At 37.4% G+C, this 27,960-nt stretch overlaps 1 protein-coding gene across 3 annotated transcripts; it reads right to left on the minus strand.

Annotated features, from left to right (window-relative positions):
* Positions 1-163: 163 nt before the first annotated feature.
* mapk14b (mitogen-activated protein kinase 14b) lies at positions 164-27,867 on the minus strand. 3 transcript variants are annotated; one of them, XM_052569350.1, is made up of 12 exons: positions 27,490-27,867; positions 20,637-20,766; positions 16,674-16,732; positions 13,997-14,108; positions 13,511-13,540; positions 11,633-11,680; positions 11,312-11,426; positions 9,431-9,502; positions 5,374-5,453; positions 3,270-3,348; positions 2,313-2,486; positions 164-2,231 (listed from the first exon to the last, which is right to left on the minus strand). In XM_052569350.1, the coding sequence occupies exons 1-12, from the start codon at positions 27,606-27,608 to the stop codon at positions 2,164-2,166; spliced, it is 1,086 nt and encodes a 361-aa protein (XP_052425310.1). In that variant the 5' UTR covers positions 27,609-27,867; the 3' UTR covers positions 164-2,163. The 3 variants fall into 3 exon arrangements, with proteins under 3 accessions (XP_052425310.1, XP_052425309.1, XP_052425311.1); XM_052569349.1 differs by lacking the exon at positions 5,374-5,453 and adding an exon at positions 4,850-4,929 and having other exon boundaries at positions 27,490-27,865; XM_052569351.1 differs by lacking the exons at positions 5,374-5,453; positions 27,490-27,867 and adding exons at positions 4,850-4,929; positions 22,576-22,699.
* Between the last annotated feature and the right edge of the window lie 93 nt (positions 27,868-27,960).

Consider the following 27,960-nt stretch of genomic DNA (forward strand, 5'->3'; position numbering starts at 1 on the left):
AAAAGGACATACAGTAATTTCTTTTCCATGAAAAATGGATTCCATGCAACAAAATGAAGTATAAACCAGGTTTAAATGATTTTACTGCTTGTTGCACCACTGATTGACACGGTTAGTGATTTTTCAATGTGCATACAAACAAACCAACAACCCCCACATATAATACATGCTAAACACAGAAAATCATTTTATTGCTGCATAAAATCAAGTGATGATATACAGTGAAAAAGAAAACACTTTAAAAATAATCCTTAACAACTGATACAATAAGTTAGACGCCCGGCTGTGCTTGAGAAAACACATATCTGACAAGTCATTCTTCTGTCTGGGCTGTTAGATTAAGATCATCGTGATGAACAGAAAAGCTGAATATTGGCTCAGGTTCTTTCACTTTTGCAAACATGAACTGTCTGGCTGAACATCTTTCCCAGTGCAAGCAAAAATAAAGGGGAACTATATTTTATTGTGGACCATAATGCAACTGTCTCACTCGTGGAGCTGTTCTGTTAATCAACTAGATCCCTATTTTAAACCAATTTCTCCCAATTTACATAAATAATACATTAAAGAGGGGAGAAACTATGCTCTAGTGTAGCTAAAGCATCAGTTCCTTCAACAAGTGAAGAGAACAGCAAGCGTTTGAAGAACTGGCAGAAAATCAGGCAGCTAACAAGAGTCAATCACACAAAAACCAGTCAAAAACATGTCCAAACCGCATTTCACCACAAACTCAGAAATACAACGAAAATATTTTTACAGATAGTAAAAAGTAAGAAAAGTTAGCCTATCTACCTTGACATTTTGACTTGATTATATTTACAATTTTTAAATTCAGATCAATATATATATATATATAAAAAAAAAAAAAAAAAACGTACAACAAATATACAGAAATGAGAATTGTTTTCATTTTTCTGCATTATGGTAATGTATGTTAGTACGGAACAAATCATTAATATATAAATAATAATGTAAAAAACAATTAGTGATTGTTAAAACATAATTATTAACTTTATGCAAAACATTTTTCTCTATATTTAAAATACAATTTTCTTCTGATTTTGTAGTTGACTATGATCTGGCCATGTTCTGGAGAGGTTTCGTGAGATTCACCCGTAATATTTTATATGTAAAAAAGTTGTGAGTAATTTTATATTCTCACTTTAGCACTGACCCACCACATATTTCTTTTTTTTTATATTTCCCAATAAATTTTCAGAACAAGCATATCTGCATTCATTCATGTAAAGAGCATGAATTGTGTCGGTGTGATCTATTATTGTCAGAGACCGACAGAAGAACACTACGTCTAGATTTACTCTTCCGTTTACATTCTACACGGAGCACTAAATAACAGTTTCGTTCTCTTTAGCAGACAGCTTTCACTCTTGAGCTCGTTCGTTTGTTATTTATAATGCAGATCACATTCTGTGACGCGTGGCTGCAAACACTGAAGAGAACTGTTGGTTGTCATTTATGTACAGCAGTGCCATTTTATTTACATATCTAAAACTTAGTATTCTGACAGTACTTGAGTTTTTCTGGCCTTTATCTACTGTGTAGGCTACAAGCGGAGTCCGGAGATAATTTTCTTGCTTCCCCAAAGAAAGAATATGAAACTTTGAGATTAAAATGCACTTTTGAATTTGACTGATTGTTTTTTGTGTGTGTGTGTGTGTGTGTGTGTGTTCTGTCCAAGAAAGTCGTTAAAGGGATAGTTACCCCAAAATTTGAAAATGTTGTCATTTTCTCACCCTAAAAGTCGTTCCAATCATGTATGAGTGACTAAACAGTTGCCAATAGCCATTGACTTCCAATAATACTATGAAGGTCAATGGCTACCGGAAACTGTTTGGTTAACAACATTCTTCAAAATATCTTCTGTTGTATTCAACAGATGAAAGAAACTCACACAGGTTTAGAAAAACACGAGGCAAGTAAATGAAGACATTATGTGAGCTTTAACCTACAGGACTCAAAGCCTACCATTCTCTCTGTCCTGTTTTAAAAGTTTGCATGTTTTTTCTTCCCCCTTATTTGACAGAGTGTGTATGAAGGCATGGATGAACGGTCTCAGATCACGAGGAAGCCAGCACTGGATGATGGCAGGCACTTGAATGTCCTTTTCCTGTCTGGATGAAGGTCCTGGAGGTGGAGCGGCCTTCACGACTCCATCTCGTCTCCGTCGAACACGGGAGGCTCGAAGCTGATCACCTCTTCATACGTGAGCCCTGCGGACACACACCGTCTGTTAAAAAGCGCTGACGACAAGCACAACTGTTGCATGGCAGAGCGAAACAGTGCAGGCTCACGTTTCCACTCTTCGATGTCCAGGTCGCGGCTCTCGAAGCTCTGGTCGTAGGGCTCTGCCTCGGGCTCGTCGTCCGGGTCGTGGTACTGGGAGAAGTACGGGTGCGCGAGAGCCTGCGACGCGGTTATCCGTTTATCTGTGTCCAGAACCAGCATCTTCTCCAGCAGGTCCACAGCTGAAACAGATAACACAGGCAGGGCCTCAAAAACTTATATTCGCAGCTAACTATGCAAGCAATTTATACTGTGTGAGAAATATTGTGACATTATGAAAACATGTTTTTGTAAAACTATTAAATGATATTATCATTTTTTATTTTTTTAAAGCTTATATACTCTCACTTTACAAAAAAAAAACTAATTAAACAAATATTTTTGTAGACTTATCATTTTTACTAATGGTTTTGAATGGTTTATGCAAAACAAAACAAATATTATTATAATGTAAAGAAACTGTTTTCTATTTGAATATGTTTTAAAATATAATTTATTCTTTGATGCAAAGCTGAATTTTCAGCATCATTCCTCCAGTCTTCAGTCACATGATCCTTCAGAAAACAGTATAATATGATGATTTGAAAAAAAAAAAAATATTACATTTATTATTATCATCATCAATGTTGAAAATAGTTTAAATAGAAAGTTGCTTATTTTTAAGAAAATGTATACAATTTTACTGTCACTAATCAAATTAATGTAGTATTATATATATATATTATATATAAGACATTTCCTTTATTTTTTACATTTAATTTAAGTTTAAAATAAAAATCAGACTTATTTATAGAAGTTATAAACGAAGGCTGTCAAAAATGATATAATTGTTATTAACTTCATGATTTCTGACTAGAAATAATAAATGATTTCATTAAACAGTAATTCAGTGTTATTGCTCAGCTCTTCTTCTGGCCGGTTCTGAAAGAGGTCTAGGTGATGGGAAATAAAGCCAGAATTGTTACCCATTGGGTTTGCACCAACAAACACATCTGCGAAGTTCCTCTTGGGCATATAAGGAAGAGAATTGATGTAGTTCCTGGCCTGTTGATTAAAATAAGGAATTATAGTCAAAATAAGGACTAAATCCAGGACAAAGAAGAGCAAACAAAGACAGCTAAGAAAAAAAAACATCTAGAGTGCTGCACGGATGACATATTTCTGTAGACCAAAACATGTGAAACAAATGAGCATGTTAGCACTCATGGATCCATCGTCCTGAAGCCACTGGGGTTTTTAAATGGCTGAAATAAGGTCAAAATGATATGTAATTATTGGGTTTATGCAAGATGAAGATATTTACAGAATTTACTCTTCAACATGAAATCCATCAGTAAAACCCTGTGAATTTATCCTTGGCTTAAAAAAGGTGGTTGATGGGACTACAGAGGCTCTCAACGGCTTTAAACGCCATCTACTCAACTTTCAGAGCAAATGTTTCTATAACGAAGACTGAAAGGGTTTAATGGTGGTGATGTCATGGATCTTTGGTGAAGTTCATTTCGATTTTTACTTCTGATTGTATTTAAAGCTTCATTTGTGAAGATTATAAACAAAACATGTAACAATAATAAACTATTGTCGGTCACAAAGCTTATTTTCAGCAATAATCATTGGGTTTTTGTCGAGGGAAACTTCAAGCCTGGCCTACAAAAATCTGTCATCTCTGCAGCGTTCTGTTGAGATTAAGAATTAATCTTAGCTTAAATTATTTAGTGCAAAATGAATCCATATGTGACCCTGGACGACAAAACCTGTCATAATGGTCATTTTTTTAAATTGAGATTTAGACATTATATGAGAGATGAATAACTAAGCTTTCAATTGATGTATGGTTTGTTAGAATAGGACAACATTCAGCCGAAATACAACTATTTAAAAAATAAATCTAAATATTGAGCAAAAACTGCCTTTAAAGTCATCCAGATGAAGTCCTTAGCAATGCACATTACTAATCAGAAATTAATTTACGGTAGGAAATTTACAAAATATCTCCATGGAACACTTTACTTGATATCCTAATGATTTTTGGCATAAAAGAAAAATCAATCATTTTGACCCATCCAGTGTATATTATGATCCAGGGTCACATAAGTATATAAATGCCATTAATATTTTATATCTAATGCAATGGGACTCTTCACACTGTTAAAATGTGACAATGTTTTTTGGGCCAATGTCTGTTCTTCCAGAAACATTATATTTCTTCTGGAATGTTAATCTCTATCTTGACCTCAAATAATAGGCACCAGAGCGACTGCAGGTTAAACAAACATGGCTTTTGTTTACTGCACGAAACATTGACTGTAGTATGTTAGAGCTCAAGCAGTCTGAACTCACTGTAAACCCTAAAACTGCAGTGGCTGGAAATTAGGTCAGACGTGCTGCAAACGAAAAGCAGGCAGTAGTTGGAAAAGAGGGAGGTTGAGAGGGGTTTGAAAAAAAAAAAAAAAGACCAATGCAAATAGAAAAGAGTCACATGGGGAAACCTAGTCACTCGTCTCAGAGCGGCCCGTGTCTGGAGGATTTTCTGCCACATTCTCACCTCGTGGCTCGGCATCCTGCTTATTAGAGAGGTCGGCGGGGTTCCCGTCAGGCGCATTATCTGCTGAAGCTGGTTTATATCTTGGGGAACCCAGGTCAAGGGGTGTACGATAAAATACACTCACAAATATGAGTGGGAAAACAGGAAAACAATGCGAGCAATCGGTTTGCTTTACATTGCGGCTTGTTGCCGAGAAGGGGAAAACAGGACAGGAAGAAGAGGAGGAGCAACACATATGTTAGATAAGACCCACGCATCCCATGTGAATCAGTCTAGTGTTGATAAAGACACAGGAAGTGCCGGACGCAGAAGAGCGAGCATTGCTTTACATCCTTAAGCGTGGGCTGATTTTGCAAAATCATCTGCCAGCAATCTGACTACTACGGTCTATTTTAAGATGATTGCATAAGTAGTAGTTCATGCAAGTGAGTAAGCAAGGGGAAAAAATGATGCGACATGAGTGACTGAAGCAAGCAGAAAGGATGGCCATGTCGGCATTAGGACTCCGAGAGAGTCAAACTCACAGACTCTGAAGAGATTTTCATCAAGAGCTCTGGCTCTGGGGGTCCGACGAGCATCAAGATAAGCTTCAACTGATCAATATCTTTAAAAGCAAAATAAAGGAAAATGCAGGGAACGGGGTGACTATGAAAGCAGGGACTGGGGAAAAGGAAAACAAAAACAGTAATAATTTTGTTTTAACAAAAGAATAAAAACGGCACAAAGAGAGAAATAAAACTGAGCCATGATTGGTTGAGTGACATGCACTCTGCAAAAACAATGCATGGAGCTCACTTCTCAGGTAGTTGGCAGAGCAGATGTAAGCTAGCAAACTTACCTGACTGAAATACACTTGCAGAAGACAAAATCTGACTTAATGCAACAGTGTGTCAGACAGATGTGAACATGACACTGACCACATTTGCACGCAAATCTACTGATTGCGGTCCATATTTGGATTAAGCTAATATTCTCAGAAACGTATTGTTCAACGAAGACGACTACGAAAAATATTCGTGAACGAATAGTTCTTCTGTGACCAAGACGAACGTTGACGAGCTAAAACTAATATCTGATGATAAAAAATGATGACGAAATGTATGCCGTGTCTCCGTTAACAAGAACATTAACTGTCAACAAGGCCAAAAAAGACATCATAATTTATTCAAGTTTTCCCAAATTCAATCCTTGATTCAAGTTTCTCATAAGTTTAATTGATTTTGGTCTGAAGAATTTGTGACTTTTAGTTTGAAGACTAAATATAAAGTAGCTACCAAAATAAAAGTCTGTGATTACAATGTGACGAAAAAGTAATGAAAAAACGTTGAGAAAAAAAATTCAATTACTTTTGTTGGTAAACTATTAAAGACTCAAATGACTAAAATGTGAATAAGACTATTAAGCATTTTCGTGTCAAGATAAGTCAAAAATGCCTGTCAAAATTAACACTGGTTTACAGAAGAGACTTAATAAAAAAATAAATAATAATAATTCCTATCTTCAAAAGTGTATTTCATCAATTAATTTTTCAGAACCCTACAGTAATATCACCGAGAATTACCTTTCATCAAGATATAACACATAAAAGCAAAATATATAATTAGATTTGGAGGATATTCCAAAAATAAAAAATGTTTTATTTTTACACAATCCAAAATTTTTATGAATTCATGCAGATTTCTAGAAACCAAAATATTGGCTTAACCTTGTTACACTTAATGCATTTTCATTGTTTATAAAACTGTAATATTCTTCCATGATAATCAGCATAATCAGAATATGATCAAATTCTGATTAATATAGGAATATTCCTATGCCTGTAAATGTAGTCAGTGAAAAAGTAAGAATATGTTCAACACGTGAATGTGACATGCAGGTGTGAGCTGCGGCAAAGTGGCCTAGTTCTACACTCATGTGCAGATCCACACGGACTTCTGTTCAAATCTTGCAAAGATTGGCGGATGCTACTAAAAATCACAATCATGAAAAAAGAGAAGTCAAAAGTTGGCTGAACAGTGTTTGCAAGCAAGTAGATGACAGATTAGGGTAGTTAATTCATGCAGTCAGAAACATGCTTAAATGCTGCAAGTCAACATTCAGCAATTACATGCTAGACTAAGTGCTTCAAAGTATACTGTGTGTGCACACTTCAAAATATTTTTTTGTGTGTGGATTTAAAGGCATAGTGTAGCCAAAAATTTTCATTTACTCACTCTCATGCTGTTCAAGACACTAAAAGAGATATTTTGGAGAAATTATAAGCTGCTCATTTTTTTTACAATGAAAGTAAATGGCTCAGGGGCTGTCATGCTCCAAAAACGACTAACAAAAAAAAGGCAAATAAATCGCGATTAATCGTTTGACAGCACTACTCCTGACACCACCGAGCTGCCATATTGGAATTTCCTAGTATTCCAAACATTCTACTGAGTTAATAGGAAATTTTATATTTTTTATGAGAAAAATACATAAAGAGTCAGTATTTTTATATCAGAAGCACATTCTTACAAATGCAAACGTCTTAAGCGTGTTAACAGCATGCAATTTGAAGCATGAAGTTTGATTCAAAATTAATTGATTAAATTAATAATTCAATGTATACATAACATTTCTCCTACATAGTGAAATGCCACAGAATGTGGGCGATCTTAAAAGAGTATGAAGTAGATGTTGCTTAATCGGGAAATAAAACACACTCATCATAACTTTTTCAGAAAAGTAACGCTGAGTACATAAGCTAAGGATTTAAAACATTAAGCTTAATTTCCATGATAATGCATGGTAACCTTTGAATTTCAAGACAATGTAGTGCAATATAGTACCAGATGCTTGTATCGTATCTACCGTATTTTCCGGACTATAAGTCGCACTTTTTTCATAGTTTGGCTGGTCCTGCGACTTATAGTCAGGTGCGACTTATTTATCAAAATTAATTTGACATGAACCGTCTACAGCCCTCTCGCGTATGTAGATGGTAATGTTTTCTCTTGGTTCTAGGTTCTAAATAAATGCAACTTATAGTCCAGTGCGACTTACATATGTTTTTCTCCTCGTCATGACGTATTTTAGGACTGATGCGATTTATACTCAGGTGCGACTTATAGTCTGAAAAATAAAGTATTTTAATCGATTTCTGACACTAATACCAGATGTGTGTTTATGTTTAATGCATAATTATGTACGAAAAGAAACCATCCATTATGTTGGATATGTTACCCAAGTCATCAGTGTACAGCATCACCCTAAAGTACAGTTTTGAAGAGCATCACATACATAAACAATGTTTAGATCAGAGCGTAAACAGCGTATCTGTGTAGGGTGTCTCCAAAACGTTGTCTCCAAAATGGCGCTTTCTTGAATAAAGTCTTTATCTTTGTTTTCTTTGTGCACAAAACTATTCTTGAAGCTTCATAAAATTATGGTTGAACCACTGATGACACATGGATTATTTTAATGATCTCCTTGCTATATTTCTGAGCCTTGATCGTGATAATTACATTGCTGTCTATGGGAAAGTCAGAAAGCTCTCAGATTTCATCAAAAATATCTTAATTTGTGTTCCAGAGATGAATGAAGGTCTTACGGGTTTGGAACGACATGAGGGTGAGTAATAATGACAGAACTTTCACTTTTGGGTGAACTATCCCTTTAAGGTCAAGGTTATATCCCTGTCAGTCAGTGATGTCCTCTGCTGTTAGGGAATAGTAATATGGCCACTTAAGCACTTCGGGTGGTATCTAGTCTATAGGCAGTTTAGAATGCAATGAGTCGGTAACATTTTATTTTAAGGTGTCCCAATTACAAGTTATATGTACTTACTATTATAATTACAATAAATTATGCATAATTACATGCAATTATCCCTAAACTAAAACCTCATCTTAACACTAATCATATAGTTAGTGCATGTAGTTCATTAATATTACTCAGTCCTTAATTACACTGTAACAAGAACACCTTAAAATAAAGTGTAACCATCCCGTCATTATATAGATCAGTGGTTTTCTGTTAAATCCAAGCTGGAGACAAACACACACAAAAAGACAAATGCACAAAGCAAGCTGATAATCTGCATGTCTTGGCAACCAAACAACTACTTTATCCTAATCTAGTTTTTCACAGGCTTCCTTGAAATGCAGATCACACTTCCTCCCTCGAAAGGCCAGGACCCTGTTTAACGTGTTCTGAATGTAATGTATGAGCGTGTTGTGTTTTTCACAGTGGGTATGATTCGACGACCTCCGCTCACTAGAACAGAAGCAGCAAATCATTAAGATTCCCAGAGCGGCGCACGCTGTGCTTTGTCCTTTAAGACCAAGCAAAGTTCATGTTTTTTGTCAACAGGACCATCAGGCAGTGTGACTCACTGGGAGGCAGCGGGAACGACTCTAGCTGACTCATTCCTCTCAGGATCGCTGCCTCTCTATGAATTAGATCCGGCTGACATGCGTAGGTGTCTTTTTCACACTTGCAAAGAGGGAGGGAGGGATCGGGCAATGCATGCCAAAAATGGCAAACATATAAAGGGTATTTCCAGAAAGAGAGATTTGGGGCAGGGGTTGAATGAAGGGGAAAGGATACGATCAGTGCCGGGAAACAGGGTCCGTCCTGTGAGGAGCTCAGCCATTATGCAGCCCACCGACCAGATGTCCACTACAACACAAAACACAAACCCTCTTCTCATTCACTGAAGCAACATACACTCTGTTAAAGACAAAACAATATCCGTTTTCTTAAAGGGATAGTTCACCCCAAAATGTAAGTTGTTATAATTTACTCATCCTCACGTTGTTCTAAACCTGTGAGAGTTTCTTTCTTATGTTGAACACAAACGTAGAAATTTTGAAGAATGAGGGTATTCAAACAGTTTATTGTGCACACTGACGTTCATAGTATTTCTTTCCATACTATGGAAGTCAATGGGGGCCAACAACTGTCAAAATATCTCCTTTTGTGTTCAACTTTTCCATACAGGTTTGGAACAAACCATTTTTGGGTGAACTATGCCTTTAAATGCCCCTAGTCCTACCATGTAAAATTCATCAGTGCATGTTATTTTAACAAGAAAACAAAAACAAAAAAACCACCCAGGTAGGGAATAATGGACAATGGAACATTGCATTATTAAGAAATATCCAAATGTAAGGTGAATCAGCTGCAATGTGCATTAATTTTCAATTATTCTTATACTATTATTCAAATGGCATTATATAATTTATACGCTTTCATTTTTGTAGTTTCAGTCAATTAGAACTTCAAAGACAACATTTCTTATTTCCACAAGTTATTACAAAGTTGCATACCTAATAATTTATTAATAGGGCTGTGCAAAAAATCGAATGTGATTTTCATGCACATCTCATCAGTAAAGACGCTCCTGTAAATAAAAGTATATCTCCAGCACGTGCGTTTCAGATCATGGTTGCCAGGTTTTCACAACAAATCCTGCCCAGTTGTTTCTCAAAACTAGTCTAAAACTAGCCCAATCGCGTTTCCAGGAGGTTCCCCGATAAAAAATTGCTTCCTGGGGTTAAAATGTAAGTTTTATGACATGATTGCCTTGGTAAAATTCACATTTTTTTTGGCGCTTCGACCCGTAGACATGAAAACAACCACAGACTTGACAACATTGGTTAGCATTTACTACACAGAGCCGTAATTCACTGACAATCTACACAAAATCGATTTTAAAATCGCAGGCGATTCTTTGTCGATTTTTGAAAGCAATTTTGTGTTAGTTGTTGGTAGACTACGCTCTTTGTAGTAACTGCCGCTCCACCTGAAACAGTGTTGCCAAGTCTGAGGTTGTTTTTCATGTCCGCGGTTCGAAGCAACCACAATAACGTGATATTTAGCCCCTAAAATACTTTTATTTTTTATATATATATATTTTAACCCTGGGAAACAATTTTTTTTTTTTATCTGGGAACCTCCTGGAATCGTTTTAGGTTCTAGGACTAGTTTTGAGGAGCAACAGGGCAGGATTTGTTGTGAAAACCTGGCAACCCTGATCTGAACACACGTGCTGGAGATATACTTCTAATTACAGGAGCGTCTTTACTGATGAAATGTGCATGAAAATCGCATTCGATTTTTTGCAAAGCCCTATTTATTAATTAACTGATTTAACAATTTCAAGTTTTATCCTTTATCAAGTTTAATCTGTAATATAATCTACAAACATACAAAAAAATTCCTAGCGGTGCAGAAAATGTATCAATGTGAATCAAGAAATTGATCAATAAGAATTTACCCAATAAAACTACATATGCAATATTGTGGTATAAAGTATAAGCATTTTTGCTAATGTGATTAAGACTGCATGAGCAGGAGAAAAATAATACAACCAATAACACTGCCCATAAACATTCAATCATATCCTCATGAATAATATAAAATCCCAGCCTGCATTATTTCCATCTTTTTTAGCCAGTGAAGTGATTTGTGAATGCAGTTTCTGACCTGTCATGTTGTAGTGCATCCAGTTGAGCATGATCTCTGGGGCACGGTACCATCGGGTGGCAACGTATCCCGTCATTTCATCATCAGTCAGCCGGGCCAGCCCAAAGTCCAGAATCTGAGCACAGATATCAGAGTAAGCATTAGCCTTAAACTACACTTATCAGCACTCATATTACACTGTGTGCCTCAGTGTTTGCCCGACTATAAACCCACGGTTGGTCAACAGAAGATAATAATAACAGATGTCACAGTGGAAAAAGCATCAGATGATGATGATGATGATGGCAGAGATCTTGGCAATAAGTGCAAGCTTGCTCTCACCTTAAGTTCACAGTCTTCGTTTACAGCCAAGTTACCGGGTTTAAGATCCTGTATTATGGGAAAAGATGAACAGATAGATAATATAAGTCAGAATTACTTTGACTTTTCATAATGTTTTCATACAAAGGGTCATCATGCACTAATAAAAAGCATCCTGTGGAGCTAAAATCATGTCAGAAATAACCTTAATTCTAAGTTTGTGCAGAGGAGACCGTAAAACCAGATCTGTGCAAAACCTGCAATAAAACTGGATAAGACTGGAGTGGTGTGGATTACTGTGATCAATACGTTTGGACTCTCATTCTGACGGCACCCATTCACTGCAGTGGATCCACTGGTGAGCAAGTGACGGAATTGTACATTTCTCTAAATATGTTCTGATGAAGAAACAAACTCATCTACATCTTGGTTGGCCTGAGGGAATGGCCGTAGCCAGCTATGAGGACCTCGGTAAATTTGTCATGTTCGAAAATAAATTTGTTCTCTGATTGAATAATTTGCAGCTAAACTCCTCATATGAATGTCTGGATGTATGATTCAGTGTCCATGGTATGAAAACAAACGCTGGGAGACGCTTCTGAAGTGAACAAGTTTACAGTTAGTTGTGAGCGAATGAGAGCGTGAGACGCTGTTGCCAGATCCAGCTATTATTTCCACTTAATTTGACACTTTAGAAAGTTAATAAAGTGGGAAGTTGCGTTGTAGGATCAGCGATAACTTTACCTGATCTAATTTCCAAAATATATGAAATAATTGTTATTTTATTTATTTATAAGTTTCTGTTTATTTTTATAGCAACATCTGGCAACATAGCATCGCCGACATTTGTCTGCCAGTAATCAAAAAATGCAGTGGCTATTTACACTAAGTGCAAATATCTATAGATTATATTCATACTATATTAAAATAGCAGGATTTTCTGCTATTTATACTACTTACTGCAAATAGTGGCAATAACCTGCACCTCAGTATTGTAGTACATTATGAAATAATAACTTATTGAGTCTAATTTAATGGATGCCACCTTACTGGACAATAAAGCCCTCCCTACATCTACCCTTAACTTTTTGATTATCTACTTAATTTTCATTGAAAATAAATGCTTTTCTGATGTGATCTGAAATTTTAAAAGGGAGAAATCTTTTTGCCAAAAAGGCAGATTCGAACCCGGGTCGAACACGTTAAAATATATGTGTCACGCTTTACCTTCTGCACCACTGGAACTGACTGGCAGGTGTTGTCTTTTATAATCTTGACTATCCGAAAATAACACGTTTGGTGAGTAATATGTATTGGTGCATGAATAACAAATAACTGATAAAATTATAAATTACAAATTTTTTATGCAATAAATGGGGTATAATTTAAAAATGAGCATCCCTCTAAAAACATCTACATTTCTGTCTCTTTTCAAGTGTTAGAGTAACGTATATAATTAAGTTGTATTTATAGGGGTTATTATAGCACAATTCTATAATAAGGGGGTTATTAATTTAACCCCCTGGACCTCACTAATTTTCAAAGCCTGGCTACGGACATGACTGAGGGTGAGTAATTTTCAACAAATTCTCATTTTTGATTGAACAATTTTTTTAAGTGATTCAGCATAAAATTGAATATATTAAACACTGAAGTGAATTTCTAAAGTAAGGACTCTAAATATTTTATTATGAAAGGTGTTATAAAATACTGTCATAAAAATTTACAAAAAAAAAAAACTTTAATATTTAATAAAATATCTGGATTATAAAAAAATAAATAAAAAAATTAGCTTCCAAAATATGACACTGAAACAACACCAGAGACTATTTTAAAAGTAATAACCCCACACTGCTCATAAATAAATGATGTAATGAACAGAAAGTGTGGTCTACTCACTCTGTGGATGATGTCTGCTGAGTGAATATACTGCAGAGAGAAAGACAGATGAACTCACTTCAGTCAAATACAGAGATCAATGAGAAGCAGTCACTTGAAGACCAGACGTCTAAGTGGAGCACACTTCAAATCAACACAGTCCTTCATACTCTAGCTCATACACTACAAACACAGCATTCTACACAATCTTTTACTTTAACATCAGAGAGAGTGAACTATAGCAAGTGTGCAGTGAATGATGAAGCATTAAAAGAAAAAAAAAGGTTAACTTAAGGTCACAGAGTAACATGACAGGTCTTTTCTTCTGTGTTGTGACATATCTGAGTGAAAAAGATTATTGAACATGATAAAATAGTAGGGGGGTAATTTCTGTCCATCGCTTGTTGATTGGATAGAGGCAGATCTTATTATAAATATTAATTTAGGCCCCCATTACATTGAGCAATTAAAACCAAGTGGAAGTGAAAACAGTGGGTTGGGCCTAACCTTCAGGCCTCGCAGGATCTGATAAATGAGGAACTGGACGTGATCATCTGTCAGCTTCTGGCACTTGACGATATTATTGAGGTCTGCTCCCATGAGGTGGGTCACCAGATACCTGTTAAACAGTACAGCATTAACCCATCAGTCCTGTTAAGTGGTGCAACCAAATTCTGGTAACCAAGATTATTCAGCCAAAAAACAATTTCTGATTTAAGGCTAAAATGTTTTAGAGATATCAGTTTTTATGTCAACTTTATACGGTCCACATTAGTTAGTGTGTAATGTTGGTGTTTGAGCATAAACAATATCTGCAAAGTTATGAAGCTGAAAGTTCAATGCGTAGGGACTACAAGAAGTTACTTCACGGGTTTGTGACATCACATGATCACAGCAAAGGGGGCGGGGCCATGCTGCACTGCTTTAGAGAAGAGGAAGAGAAAACTAGAGGTGCACTTGAAAATCTCTTCATATATGAATCAATATTCTGTCTTCTAATGATTCTAATGGATTTACAAGTTTCAAAATCAATGTTCTAAAGCAGCCAATCTTAATACTGTTCTTTAATACGGTTTCCTCTTTACCAGCCCCACTCCAGATTAAAAACTATGAGACAGAGAGGCTTCAATATTGATCCTGGTATTTGGGTAAAAAAATAACAATAAATTCAGTGGATCGCTAGTCCAGAATGACAGCTAGCACAACCAATTATCTTGTCCGTGCACAGATGGGAAGGGTGGAATGGGACTGGTGTGGAGTCAGCGGGGCACTGCTGGGAGCTCGTCTGAGCCGGCCATGAGCACGATCATTAACCTCAACAATCACAAGCGCTTTGCTGCTCTGCACTCTTCCAACACTCCAGGCAATCATGCTGGGTGAAATAACCTTACAGTAGTGAAAATGCCTTCTGTTAAGACAGAATCTTCATCAGCGAGGTTTGCATAGCAGATACTCAAGTATATGGATACATGCGGTTCAGAAACGTGCTCCTCCCTCTTGCCCCGAGCTCTGCTATCCCACTCATTCTCCATGAGATTTTGGGGCCGGGGTATTTATAGAGTATTATAGTATTCTTAGCTCTTGTTTCCATGCATCTTGCAGTGTAAGGCACAGTAAGCACAGTAAGGCCCTTCCTCCAGTGTAAGTGTGCCGAAGTCCCAGCTCCTGTTTCAAATCTCTCTGCAGCCAAACACAACTCACACTGGAGCTCGTTCTTCCTCTGCACCTCCCGGCAGTCGTGACCTCACCCCACTTAAATAAACTATACTGAAACTGGGCTCAACATTTGGACAGCACATGAAAGAAGTCCTTTAAGAGCCCCTTGAAATTAAAATGGGATGATGGACATATGATAGCATTCTTCTGAGTCAATGACCCAGATTTTACATTGGACATAACAAGAGCCTACACAAAAATGGGTGTCACACTCAGGATCCATGTTTTATTATCATACCTGACTGTGTGATTAGTAATTGGGTCTCAAACTTTTACATTGCATTGGTAAACCACTAACAAAACTAGTTTACAAAGGTGGCACAGAAGCAGTTATTAAGTGACATTTAGGTGTCTTTACACAGACTGTAATACTGATACTCAGAGGGGGCAAACATTAATTTACATTGTAATTACAACGTGCATAACTTGACCTTTCATGCTGCGTCTTTACAAAATTTTAAGCAGGCACAGAGCAGCATTAACTTGGCTCTTAGGTGTTATTTAAAGGCATTTAGGTGTATTTACACAGACTAATTAATGCTGCTCAGAAGTGGCATGAATGCATTTACACAATAATTACAAGTGGCACAATTTATTGTAAAAATAAATTTACTTTATCTTTACTCAGCTCTGTAAAGATGGTTCTTTGATTAATGCCCTTAATTGTATTTTATTTATAATCTTATGTGGTTCATAACACTGATTGTGTAAATACAGTGCAAGTGCGCAACTTTGCTAATAATGTGAATAACTGGCTGATTGCAATTATTCCATCTAATTGCAGTTATTATTTTGAAACAATTCACAACAAAATTGACATATTACAATTACACTAAATTATAATGTATTATGCAAGTAATATTCCAAGGATACCGGCATTAAAGAAAAGTGAATTGGAGAAAAATCATTTTTAAATACGTCAGCTCATATGAAACTCTTACAAAGACAATTTTGATCTATAATTCCCAGAAGGTGCTCTTATTCTCTTTTGTGTGTGTTGACTGTTTGAAGAGGCAGTTATGTTATGAGGCAATAGCATTTTACAGGTTATTGCTTATGTGCCTATGAGGAAATTATGCTGAGCGGATGAATTCGTGTCGCCCCTCCCGAGGCAGATCCCGACAGGAAGTAACCGATGCTGTTTTTCGATTATCGCTCTGGACTAACTGGATTTAACAGGTGCTTCAAGATCGAGTGAGCACACAATACACCATCAGGACTATGTCTAATAAACCCGGACACTGCTGAGGTGTGCCAGCTATGCCACTACATACCAGCCGTTTCTCAGAATGGCTCAGAAACCACAGACCTGCAAGCCATAACGCCCCACAGAACATGCAACCTCTTACAATGACATTTCCTAGAAGTACGTTCTAGATGCAGGGATGAAATCAGAGAAGTCGACAATCTGAAGAGCCTATGAAGAAGTTTAGTCAGACCACCTTTTAGAAATGAAGCAGATACTCACACGTCATTGAATCCTGCTAGACAGGTAGCGGGCGAGAAAGCATCTAGTAGACCAATTACCTGCAAATACAGACAAGAGTTATAAATTAGTCTGAAACATGACAACATTAAAAGATTAAGGTCAAATCATTTAAAGTCTAAACTGCTTCTTCTTGATTCCATGTGTGTACACCTTAGTTAACTAAAACCAAATTATATTATATTATATATTTTATGGGGTGTAACGGTTCACAAAAGTTCACATTTGATACAATACAGCTGTGTCGAAGTTTGGTACGTTTTCGTAATTGCGTGCGTTGCAATGTTGGAAATACTTCTTTTTTTAAACCAGTGGATATCACACAAGCACGTGTTTGACAAACTTTGTGCAAGAGTTGTATTCATCTCAATTCACTACGCAGAAAGTGAAAGTAAAAAAACGCAATGCATCTGACGCGGCATATTCAACGAGACACGAATCTACTTCGACATATGCTTACGGTTTTACATTTATTCCTTTAATATTTCTCTCGTGGCCCATACATAGTGAGAAACAAAATAAACACATTTTGTGTTAAACGGGTTGTTTTTGAAAGTCGTTAAGTGAAATAAAGCGAACTACAATAAAGCTAAAGAGTCAGTGCCTGAGAATTAAAATTAAAATGATGAAAACGAGCCAGTAAATGAAGGCGGTACAGAAATCAGAAATCATACGGTAATGGCTGTACACAAAGCAGTGCTGCGCTCATAAACGCTGCTTTATCAAGTATTACAGACGATAAAATGAAAATGCCATCGAAATAAACAGACATTGATACCCATGTGGTCACACTGTGTTTTGACTTGAAGTGCTCATATTTATTCAATAAAATCATAGCCTTCTGAAGGTTATAATCATCACATTAAGCTACACACAGATTCTTTACGTCCTTAAATTTAAGCCCTCTTGAAATTATAATTGAGACTTATACCATTTAAGGTATTTAATACTTAAATACACGACTGTTTAAGACTTTTTAAGGATTGGGAACCCTGTATAAAGCCCATCAGACAGTGCGGTGATGTATTTTGGTAGCCGATTGGAAGGGACAATAGCCCCAGGATGTTGGCTAGTGATTTAGCAGGCCCTGTGTACTGTAAACACACTTTAAGAGGAAAATAAGCAGTACTTTATCATCTGTCATTACTGCAGTTGTTTTCTTGGTGCTGGTGAGCATGCGACCCGCTGCGGTTGCCCTCAGAGGAAACAGCTCACAAAGTGAGATGTGTTGCTTCCACTTGTGTACATCCTCTGTGAAACTCTCGTTTAGATTCTGTGTGGGCATCACCTTTATCTCTCTCTCTCTCTCTCTCTGCAAGAGGAGTGGGTGCATTTCATACGGGCTAAACTTTCGATGCACTTCTGCCCACAGTAACATTCGTAAACTTTGGCCAAACTTGCTGACAAACAGCGTTTCAGCATAAAACGACAGCCATTACACTTCCGTTACAATTTTTTTTTTTTTTGAAAATCATCTCAAATGTTCTCCAAGGCTCCATTTATCGGATTTAAAATTCAGTTAAAACTGTATCATACATTTTTGCAATTTTGAATGCAATTTATTCCTGTGATGCAAAGCTGAATTTTCAGCATCATTACTCCAGTCTTCAGTGTCACACGATCCTTCAGAAATCAGTATAATATGATGCTTTGATGCTCAAAAAAAAAAAATATATATATTATCAGTGTTGACCCTTGTCATGATTAATATTTTTGTGGAAACGTTAGATTTTTCTGAATAATTTTATGAATTGAAAGTTCAAAACAACCACATTTATTTGAAATAAAAATCTTTTGTGACATAAATATTTTTTACACTGTTCCCGTATTGTAAACTTGCTACATGTGGACAAATATCTGGGCAGATAGAGTATTTTATATCTGTTTATTAAAGTCTATATTGCAAAAGTCAGTGATGCTTTATAGGTGTGTGTGTGTGTGTATATATATAATATTAATGTTTGAAATGTGTTCATCACACAATGCAGAGCAAAAAGAAGCAAAGATCCAAATATCTCCATGAAGCTACGCTTCAGATATGCAGAACTGTGCAGCTTAGACAGACACTATGAAACTAGTCCAAAGAGGAATCAATCCTTCATCATCACACACAAGTCACACACATGACTGCAACATTTCATCAGAGTTCAGTACAACTTGTGTTTACTACAGTCCTGGATTGAAGCTACGTGTCGGTTGCCACAGTTCGCAATATGAAAAATGATGAAGAGTCGATCTGTTCAGGGATATGAGTGTTATTAAACACTTACATCTGTATGACAGACAGACAGACACCTGGGAACATGAATGTGCGTGCATGCAGGAAAATGGAGAGAGGGAGAGAGAAACAGGAGTGAGTAGGTGGCTGTGATCCAGCAGTTTCACCCACGCTCAAATAGAGGCAGCACAGATTCCAGGACGCTTTTATTTTTCTATGCAAAACACGTTGACTGTCTTGACAACAGCAGGCAAATAAGGTCATTCGTACATACCGTATGCCTGCTGAAAACACAAGCATGCATTTTTGACTAAGGGCGTGCGGAGTGTGTTTTTGTGTTGGTACTTTTGAAACACTGCAGTGTTGCTCAGACATGTACAAATGTGCTCTTTGGAACAGCTGAAAATACTGTATCTAAAATGCAACTCACTAATTATTAACTTGGCAGAAGCTATTTACAATAGCTCCGCCCACCAACATGTGATTGGGACAGTCAACACTACAAAAGACTGTTGTCAAACCACTGCTCCCGTGGCGAAGATAAAGCGTGTGCCGTCGTCTTTTAATGCGATCGACCAGAGTTTGAATCCACCTTTTGCTGAACTTTTTTCCCTCCATTTTCAAATTTCATATCACATCGGAAATGCATTTAATTTAAATAAAAATGAAAAATATTATCAAAAAGTTGGAAATAAAGTATCGGGTAGCGGTAGGGTAGGTGTAGGAAGGGCTTTATTGTCCCAATAAGGTGGCGTCCATTTAATACTTTGAATTTAAATTATAATTTACACTTAATGTATTATTATTGCATTGTTGTATAATGTACTACAAATCTGACCTGCAGATTATTGCCACTATTTGCAATAAGTAGTATAAACAGCAGAAAATCTGGATATTTTAACATAGTTTAAATAGAGTTTATAGCTATTTGCACTTTTTTTGTTGAACTGTTAATATCAATATGACATTCGCAATCACACTCACACACTTATCTTCAAGAAAAAAAAAATTATATTACTTAACTATATCATATCTTAATAAATGTAAAATACAAACAAAACCCCATATTTTTGCTATCATAATATGAACTATATGGGAATTCTAATTACATACTTGGACCCAATCCCAATTCTGTTTTATACCCCTTCACCTACCCATTGTCCCTTGAAACAGAGTGTGAAGGGGTAGGGGTGAAAATATTCCCCTAAGAAATGGGACACCACTACCGTACTGTCACACGTCATCACACATCGTTTCATCTCTCCCTTACATTGCCAATATTAGAGAAAAAGGTTTAGTGATTTCTAATTATTGGGGGGACTAGCCCCCCTAATATGACCGTAAATCTGAACACATGATTGAATGTAACAAAAAAATTAGAGGGGAGGAAAATGATACATAAAAATCTTACATAAAACAGAATACAAAACGTGGAGGACAACATTATGCATTTCTGATTTGCAGTGCAGTGCATTATACATTTATAGTGCATAATCTCTCCCCACTCCCTCATTAGCTCACAGACAACGATCAATAGAGTTTCATAACACACAGATGAATCTCCCACAGAGATCTGTGCTGGCAGAGCACGTGAGGATGCTCTAACAGTCATGAACGAGGAAGTACAGGAGGTCACAGGAAAGGTAAAGAGGTTCTGTAGGAACCTGTCAAAAGAGGATCACAAATGCACATCTAGGTGAAATAAAAGAGCTGTAAACATCTCTTACATTCTCGTGTTTCATGTGTTTGAGGAGCCGCAGTTCTCTGTATGTGCGCTTGGCGTGGATCATGGACTGGAACGGCCGGGACAGCTTCTTGACGGCGACCCTCATGCCTGACTTTGTGTCCAACGCGGAGCTGAAAAAAAAAGCACATTATGTATTTGACCAACATCACAGCCTGCGAAATTATCAGAGTTTACTCCAAGATTCACAAGCATTCCAAGGAAAAATGACTGAAGGAGAGTTTTGTTAAGAGAAACACAAGAACATTCCTAGAAGGCTATGTTTGAAATCAGGAGATCATCTGAAATGGAATAAATGGTTTAAAAAGCATGAAGGGCTCCATTGCAATAATAAAAATGGCATGTGGACTATTCCTGGAAGCAAGTAATTTGCATATTCTGAATAATCTGAATATAATATAGAAGGCTGCAGTCACTTTAAGACCTCATTATGTTTGGGTATTGTTTGTTTGGACATCTAGATATAAACGTCAATATTGCGACTTCTGTTTTTAATCATGGTTTTGACAATATTTCCTTACATAAATACATACACATGCTTTAAATTCATAAACGTGACGTTCTGCTTTTCTTACATTTTAGATAGCTGTAAACTTCCCCTTTAGATACCACAGCAAAAACTACTAACCTAAGTAATATAAAGTGCACACATTATTAAACTGAAAACAGGAACAAAATAAGAACAGCTAAAAATTTAAAGTAATACCAAAAATAAATATAACAGAACAAAGATATAAATAAATAAAACGGTATTTCATTTAAGTATTTAATATATTTATATATTTTTTTACCCTTCATATTATCTTAAGACCTAAAAAAAAAGCGCAAATTCAGTGAGATGCACCTAAGAAGAGAGTGGAAGAGTCATGCTTTACACGTAACAAAAAATATTAATTACTACCTTTTGCTTTTCTTTCTTATATGGCAAGAATGGAGTGGTTCAGGGGTTTGGGTAATGGGACAACTTTTTTTATTTCATTTATTTTGTTCCCTGTAGATAAGCTCATGCTATGCTATGCTATATGGATGCCTTACTTCAACAAACCAGAATATTGAATCTGGTTATGGTTATTGTATTTACACGCTTATTTATTCAGAGAGTGACCATATTCTTATTAGTATAGGAATATTCCCTTAGCAAGAACCCCTAATAACTATCATTTCCGCAAAATGTCACCCATAATACAATGTTCTACTCAATTCACAAAAAAAGCATGGTTAGGAAAACGTCCTGCCAAACGGCATCCAGCCCCAATTTTCCAAACGAGCTCTGGAACAATGGAAGCGCAGTAACCCTGGTGTGGTCAGGAGACCGGACAGGCTTTCCAGGAACTGTAAGTAGGCCAGTCTCGCAGATGGAAGGAGACGAAGTGTCTTGCACTATAAGCATTCTCCAAAGAACACACCTTGCCAAAGCGTCTGCCGGCCCAGACAAATAATAACACACTGTCACAGACCAAACCACAAGAAACCATCATGGAAAGAACTTACAGCACAACATACAAGCACTCTAAAACTAATCAGCTAGGATTACAGCTCAGCTTGGACGAATGCACACGTACATACACAACTACAATTCAAAACTTTTTACTGAGTCACATGCCTGAAATGATTGTATATTCACACCCCCTGGAAGAAGTTGGCCTCATAGGAACACATGCAAATTTTAATGATGCAGAAGAATTGATAAGACTGTAGATAAATCACGACCAGGCATACAGTTTCGACAGACACACACACACAATGCCAACAGTGAGGTGGAAATCTGTTCATCTTTACTGTTGAGGCTTGAACAAATGTTCTTCTTCTCTTACATAACAATCGGTGCGTGACTCAAACTAGCTCGACGGGGAACTAGGCAAAGCTGAACCCTCTCTACTGCAGACGCCGCAGGGTGTGGTGTTTCTGAGAGATCTACTTACAAGCATCGTGAACGGTTGGAGTGATATACAGCGGCTGGGAAAACAGCTGCACGCTACACAGCGACCAGGTACAGGACTGGTGCTCAACATACATGGGTTTGATCCAAAAGAGAGCCGAGCCAGTGACTAAGGTGATTGTGAAACATGGGAAACCACCTCAGTGCGCAGGAAAAATCCCATTTCTCTATCAAAGCAGCACATGCTGACACAGACCATAATAGACATTGTGATTAGTGATGATGAAGACTCAAGCTCTTCCTCTGTATTAATTTAACTCAAAACAGCCTGTGGGCATTTACAGCTCATCAGAAATCTAGCGTTTTAACTTTACACGCTAAAATCTAGTTGATGGAATATTGCATCGTTTATTGTTAATCATGTCTGTGTTCACGTCAATACAGTTTTTAGTCATTCAAATTCCCTCAATCTTTAAATAAAATAAAATAAAAATCATAATTTCCACTCCCTATGTCTTTTCTATGATGACGTAATGCCGGCATTTACATTTTTAGCATTCAAGAACCCAGTTCACTTAGATATACGTCAGGAAACAAAAATGCACTTTCGGTTTCATGCTGACTTTAAATCACAACACACTCGATCAGGAGTAAATCTCATATGTATGTACTGAGCGTGGAATGTGCCTTCAACACAATGGGAAGGGAGACAGTCGTGGCTTCAGTTCAACCTCGCCTAGATCACGAACAATTTGTGCCAGAGCAAGAAAAACAATCCCCAGAAAAACAGGCCTGAAGTAGGCCAGAGGGGTTTCCAGCGCAGAGAGCATAACGAGTCCTTCAGTCCCTCCGCTAGATCAAAAAATGCTCCGATTAAACGAGTGAAGAAGAAAGATAACGAACGATGTGCTTCCCCTCTGCTGTTTTCATCGTACACAGTGTTCTTGACAAATGCACTCGGATGTTTCTCATTCAAATAATGAGTCTGTGTTTCACGGGTGGATTTTCTCTCTGATCCAGCCGCTCCAAGAGAAAGCCCCAAACTTCCAGAGCGCTGCAGTCAGAGCCTTCCGGCAGCATCCGCCTCTATTCTGTCACACAACAACACCTCAACAATGTGGGACATTTGCAAACACTTACGTACAGCCTGGAAATTCATGACATTTCTGTGCATCACACAGGCTAGAAATCCTAACAAAACACTCCTCTAACAACCCAAACTGATATAAACATCAGCTGAACAACGTTATAGTGGTAATATAGTTGTCCGGTGCTCAAATTTGATTGGCCGATGGCTCGTATGGAGTGCAACAGTCAGGTACCAGAAGTAAAAATCCCAGTCAATTTCTCCAGAAGGGGACAGATTTTTTGTTTTAAAGATTTATTTTTGCTGTGCTTTTGCGTGTATTATGATGGGACGGTTTAGAAGTGAGGCAAAGTGGGACAGAGAGCGAGGGGCAGTATTGGGGAACCCTTGAGCCAGGATTCGAACTCAGGACTATGTCGTCGCGCTGCCTACAAGGCTATCAGCACCGCTAGTGAACAGGGGGAGTATTACAGATGTTTCTTATCTTAGGGGGTGTTTAAACAGCGTCTTCAGCCATAGACAGTAAAAGAAATGGACAAAGCGACCCCATTGGAACTCAATTGAGACAAGTGAAGCCCATTTTTTAGCGTTTTTTAGCACTTTCGTTTCTGACGCGCAGACTCAAACTAAGCTTGATGATGTCAGCAACCTGTCTGACAGATGTAAATCTTCTAGTAGCTGTGCGTGCAAACTGCCTTCGTTAATCTTGCAGAGACGGCGAGCTTGAGCGGGGAGTTCTTTGTCGTGAGTGAGCAGGAGTAAGTATTCTGATTCATTTTTTTGTATAGTATTTTAAAATGTAACTCCAGTACGCCATGTTAACTTAAATGCCTGTGAGCTTCTCCTCCTGTCTGTACGGTAATGTGACAGAGTCGAGTGGTTATGACGAAATCGTTAGCCTATTATTACAAAAACTGTTTCTACAGGGCCATAATGTAACATAGAAGGTAATGGAGCCCTTTATACATTGTTGTGTATCTTTAGAAATAAATAATGGACAAACAGGGTCTTTAAACGCCTCAGATGTAAAGTTATTCGCTGTCAAAGTGACACCAAAATGAATGGGAGTCAATGGGAATGCTAATGCAAGTGAAGTTCTGCTACAAGATGGCAGCACGCAGCTGACTTCAACTTCCGGTCCACTTCCTTGCCGCCTGTTTTCAGCCAAAAATTTGAAACTTTTTATTCGCTTTGCTTGTCCGTTTACACGAGAACGGCATTTTGGGGACAGAAAATGCATATTTTTGAAAACGTGTTTTAGTGTGCAAGTTTTAGAAAACGGCATTGTTATCGTTTCAGTGCAAACACTAAATAGGGGAATCTTTGAAAACGGTGACATCATGCACGTGCGTAGTACATGTTAGGTATGTAGACTTGTGCAGTACATGTCGATTGTAAAGGCAAGTGCGAACAAACAAGTGCTGTTGTTGCTGCTCAAGAGTTTGCTTGTAAACGCTTCTTCAGCCAATGATACAACCAACAGCAGAGACGTATCTTATACAATCGTCACTTCCCTACAGATACTGTTTACTAACAAGGTGACAGCGCCAACTACTGGCCTGGCATACGTAATACAGCACTTTTGGCCATTTTCACGGATGTGTGTAAACATTTTAAAAACACAAAAGAAAAACTTTTACGTTTTTGACTACATCATTGTCGGGTCAACGCAACCTGAGGTCTTAACATAAGATACATAAAATAAAAAACTTCACAATTTCGTATTACAGAAGCAAATCTTAACTTGATTTGGGATTCTTGTCCTTTCTTACAAAGTTGTATCTTATCTCTAGTTAGGAAATCTTAAATTGCATTATCAAGTTTGCCAATCTACCCTCAGATCTTTTACCAAACAGCCAACACTGCGCGAGCTGCTGATGAGGGAATAAAATGAATAAAAATACAGTGAGCTTTAAATTTCAGTGGCGTAGAAACTGAACTTTAATAAGTTGGTATAAAGGGCAAAGGCAATACTATTTAGTGAGCTTTCAACATCGCTCACTCACATGACAGAGACAAAAAAAGCTTCCTTCAGTGAAGCCTCTGTCTTTTTGTACAATTTTCAAATACTTTTTGTTTCAAATCTTATTTTGTAATAATGATCTAGTTGGTTTGGTTCATGGCTTACTATTCCTTAAAGACTCAGTGGAATAAATGAAAGGGATAATATCATATAAGTGCTCTACAGCCTTTTACAGCGGTGCAGGCCAGAGTATGTGAGCGGAGTTGACTGAAGCTGATTTTTTGGAAATGGCCTGAATTTTCTCCTCCTCAGTGTAGGTGGGAAAGGAAAAAACAGAGTGGATTCCAGAACATTTTGAGCAAAGGTTCTGTTAAGTACACATGCTGTCTGGTGACACCCTGAGCTAACTATCTACTTGACACAGAAGCAGTGACTGACAGTGAACACACTTGAACTGCTTGATATACCAGACTTGCAGATGTCTTGAGAACACACACAATGGAGCTCTATTTATATCTCTGCCAGAGGACACCGCTAGGACAGGATCCACCCACATTATTAGGGGACTGTCCAGGAAAACGAAAGATACACACTCCTCCAAACCCATGCCTCGTCCTTGATGTCAACAGCATGCAAAGCAATGCTGGCTTTTCTTTCCTGAAACTTTAAAAGCCACATGCCTTACATTTTTGTTTTTATTGTACCTTGCATTAGCCAAACGTGCACAGATACGATGAGCACAATCAATTGATCTCCCGCAGAGGTTTGATGTCTGATGTAAAATCTGGGTCCTGAAGGAAACCCCCTAATCTAGAGCTTCGGAGTAAATGATGATTCAGAAGAGCTTGCAGTGGTGAGGAGAACAGCTAATCCTGGAGCTATGAGTCAGAGCAGAGAGTGACATCATTCTGACCTCACACACACCTTCACTTCAAACCAAACCAATCAACTCAAACTTCACTCAGGGCTCCTTAAGTTTTTCTCATGGTTTTGGGGAATCTAAATTAGAGATTAACCAATTTTATACATGTACTTTATCCATTAACATTACTACACTTTTTTTTTTTTTTTTACTGATTTTTCAGTCTTTTTATGCATTTAGCAGACGCTTTTATCCAAAGCTAAATATCTAATATCTAATAATATTAGATTACCTTTTTACACAATAAAAAACAATTACTACTTTGTTTATATTATTTGTATATTATTAATTTATTCTATTTAGCAAAATATTTATATTTTATTATAAGTTATAAATTATTTTATGTATGATTTCCATTTATAACAGAAGTTTGATTATTTAAATTATTTTATTGGGTTTTTACACTATAAACACACACACTTTTCAATTAATTGTTGTCTTTTTTTCTATTAAAATGTTTAACAATTTATATCCACAATTTAGTTTTAATTTTATTTCTATTTTTTTAAAATATTTTTTACTACAGCACATTTTATACTGAATAATTACCACAACAATAAAACCTAGCACGCACTGACTCCAGAATCCACGTTCATTTCCTGCTCATTTGACTCATGCAAAGTAAGCCCAATGTTATCTAGAATGCATGTCACTTTAAAAACACGGCATTCTCAAATATCAGCTTCATTATCAATACTAATATTAAACCGAGAAACATTCACCATTGGACAGCCATCTATGACTTCTGCAAAGCAAAAACTTCAAAAGCAATGGTGTAAAGACTAAAAGAGTGGCCCTTGTTGTTGCGAGACATTTCTTTTGCAAAAAGAGTATGTTCTGGCTCAACTTGCAACGCTGCAACATGACTTTCTGCTTTCTCCCGACAGACCTGGAGAACACGCCGTGCATCAGACGCGAGAGGCGCGAGCGGACAGGTCTCGTCATGCACGAGCTTTAGGCACGACACTCAGTTACAGATATTTACCACACGGTTCCGTAAGCTCCGGAGCCCACAGGGGACAGGTTCTGGTAGCGCTCCGGCACCTCCCATATGGTCTTATTGAGCTCCTGTCGATAGAAAGTCGGTCTCTCCTTCTGGGACATTCCTGTAGTTAGAGGAGTGGAAACTTCTGTGCTGCTCTCCTGAGCTCACTGCTTGATATAAACAAACAATAAACAACTAAACACAAGCGCAAGCTCCGCGTTCACAATCCAGTCATCGGTCAAATGCACGGGCGCGAGCGCCAAAGATCGTGCACAAACTCCGGCTCTGCTCCTTGAGGAGTCGCTGGGTGCCAAAGCGTGAGATTTCTTCTGCCGAATCCCTTTTTTTTTTTTTTTTCTATTGCAGGTTCTCCTCTGACGAACACGCGTGACGTCACTGCACAAGGGCAACTCTCGGGACTCTCCCCAAACCTCGCGAGAGCGAGAACTTCTGTTTTACTGTTTAATTAAT

Source organism: Carassius gibelio, chromosome B11 (genome assembly GCF_023724105.1).
Source record: "Carassius gibelio isolate Cgi1373 ecotype wild population from Czech Republic chromosome B11, carGib1.2-hapl.c, whole genome shotgun sequence".
NCBI classification, from domain to species: Eukaryota; Metazoa; Chordata; class Actinopteri; order Cypriniformes; family Cyprinidae; genus Carassius; species Carassius gibelio.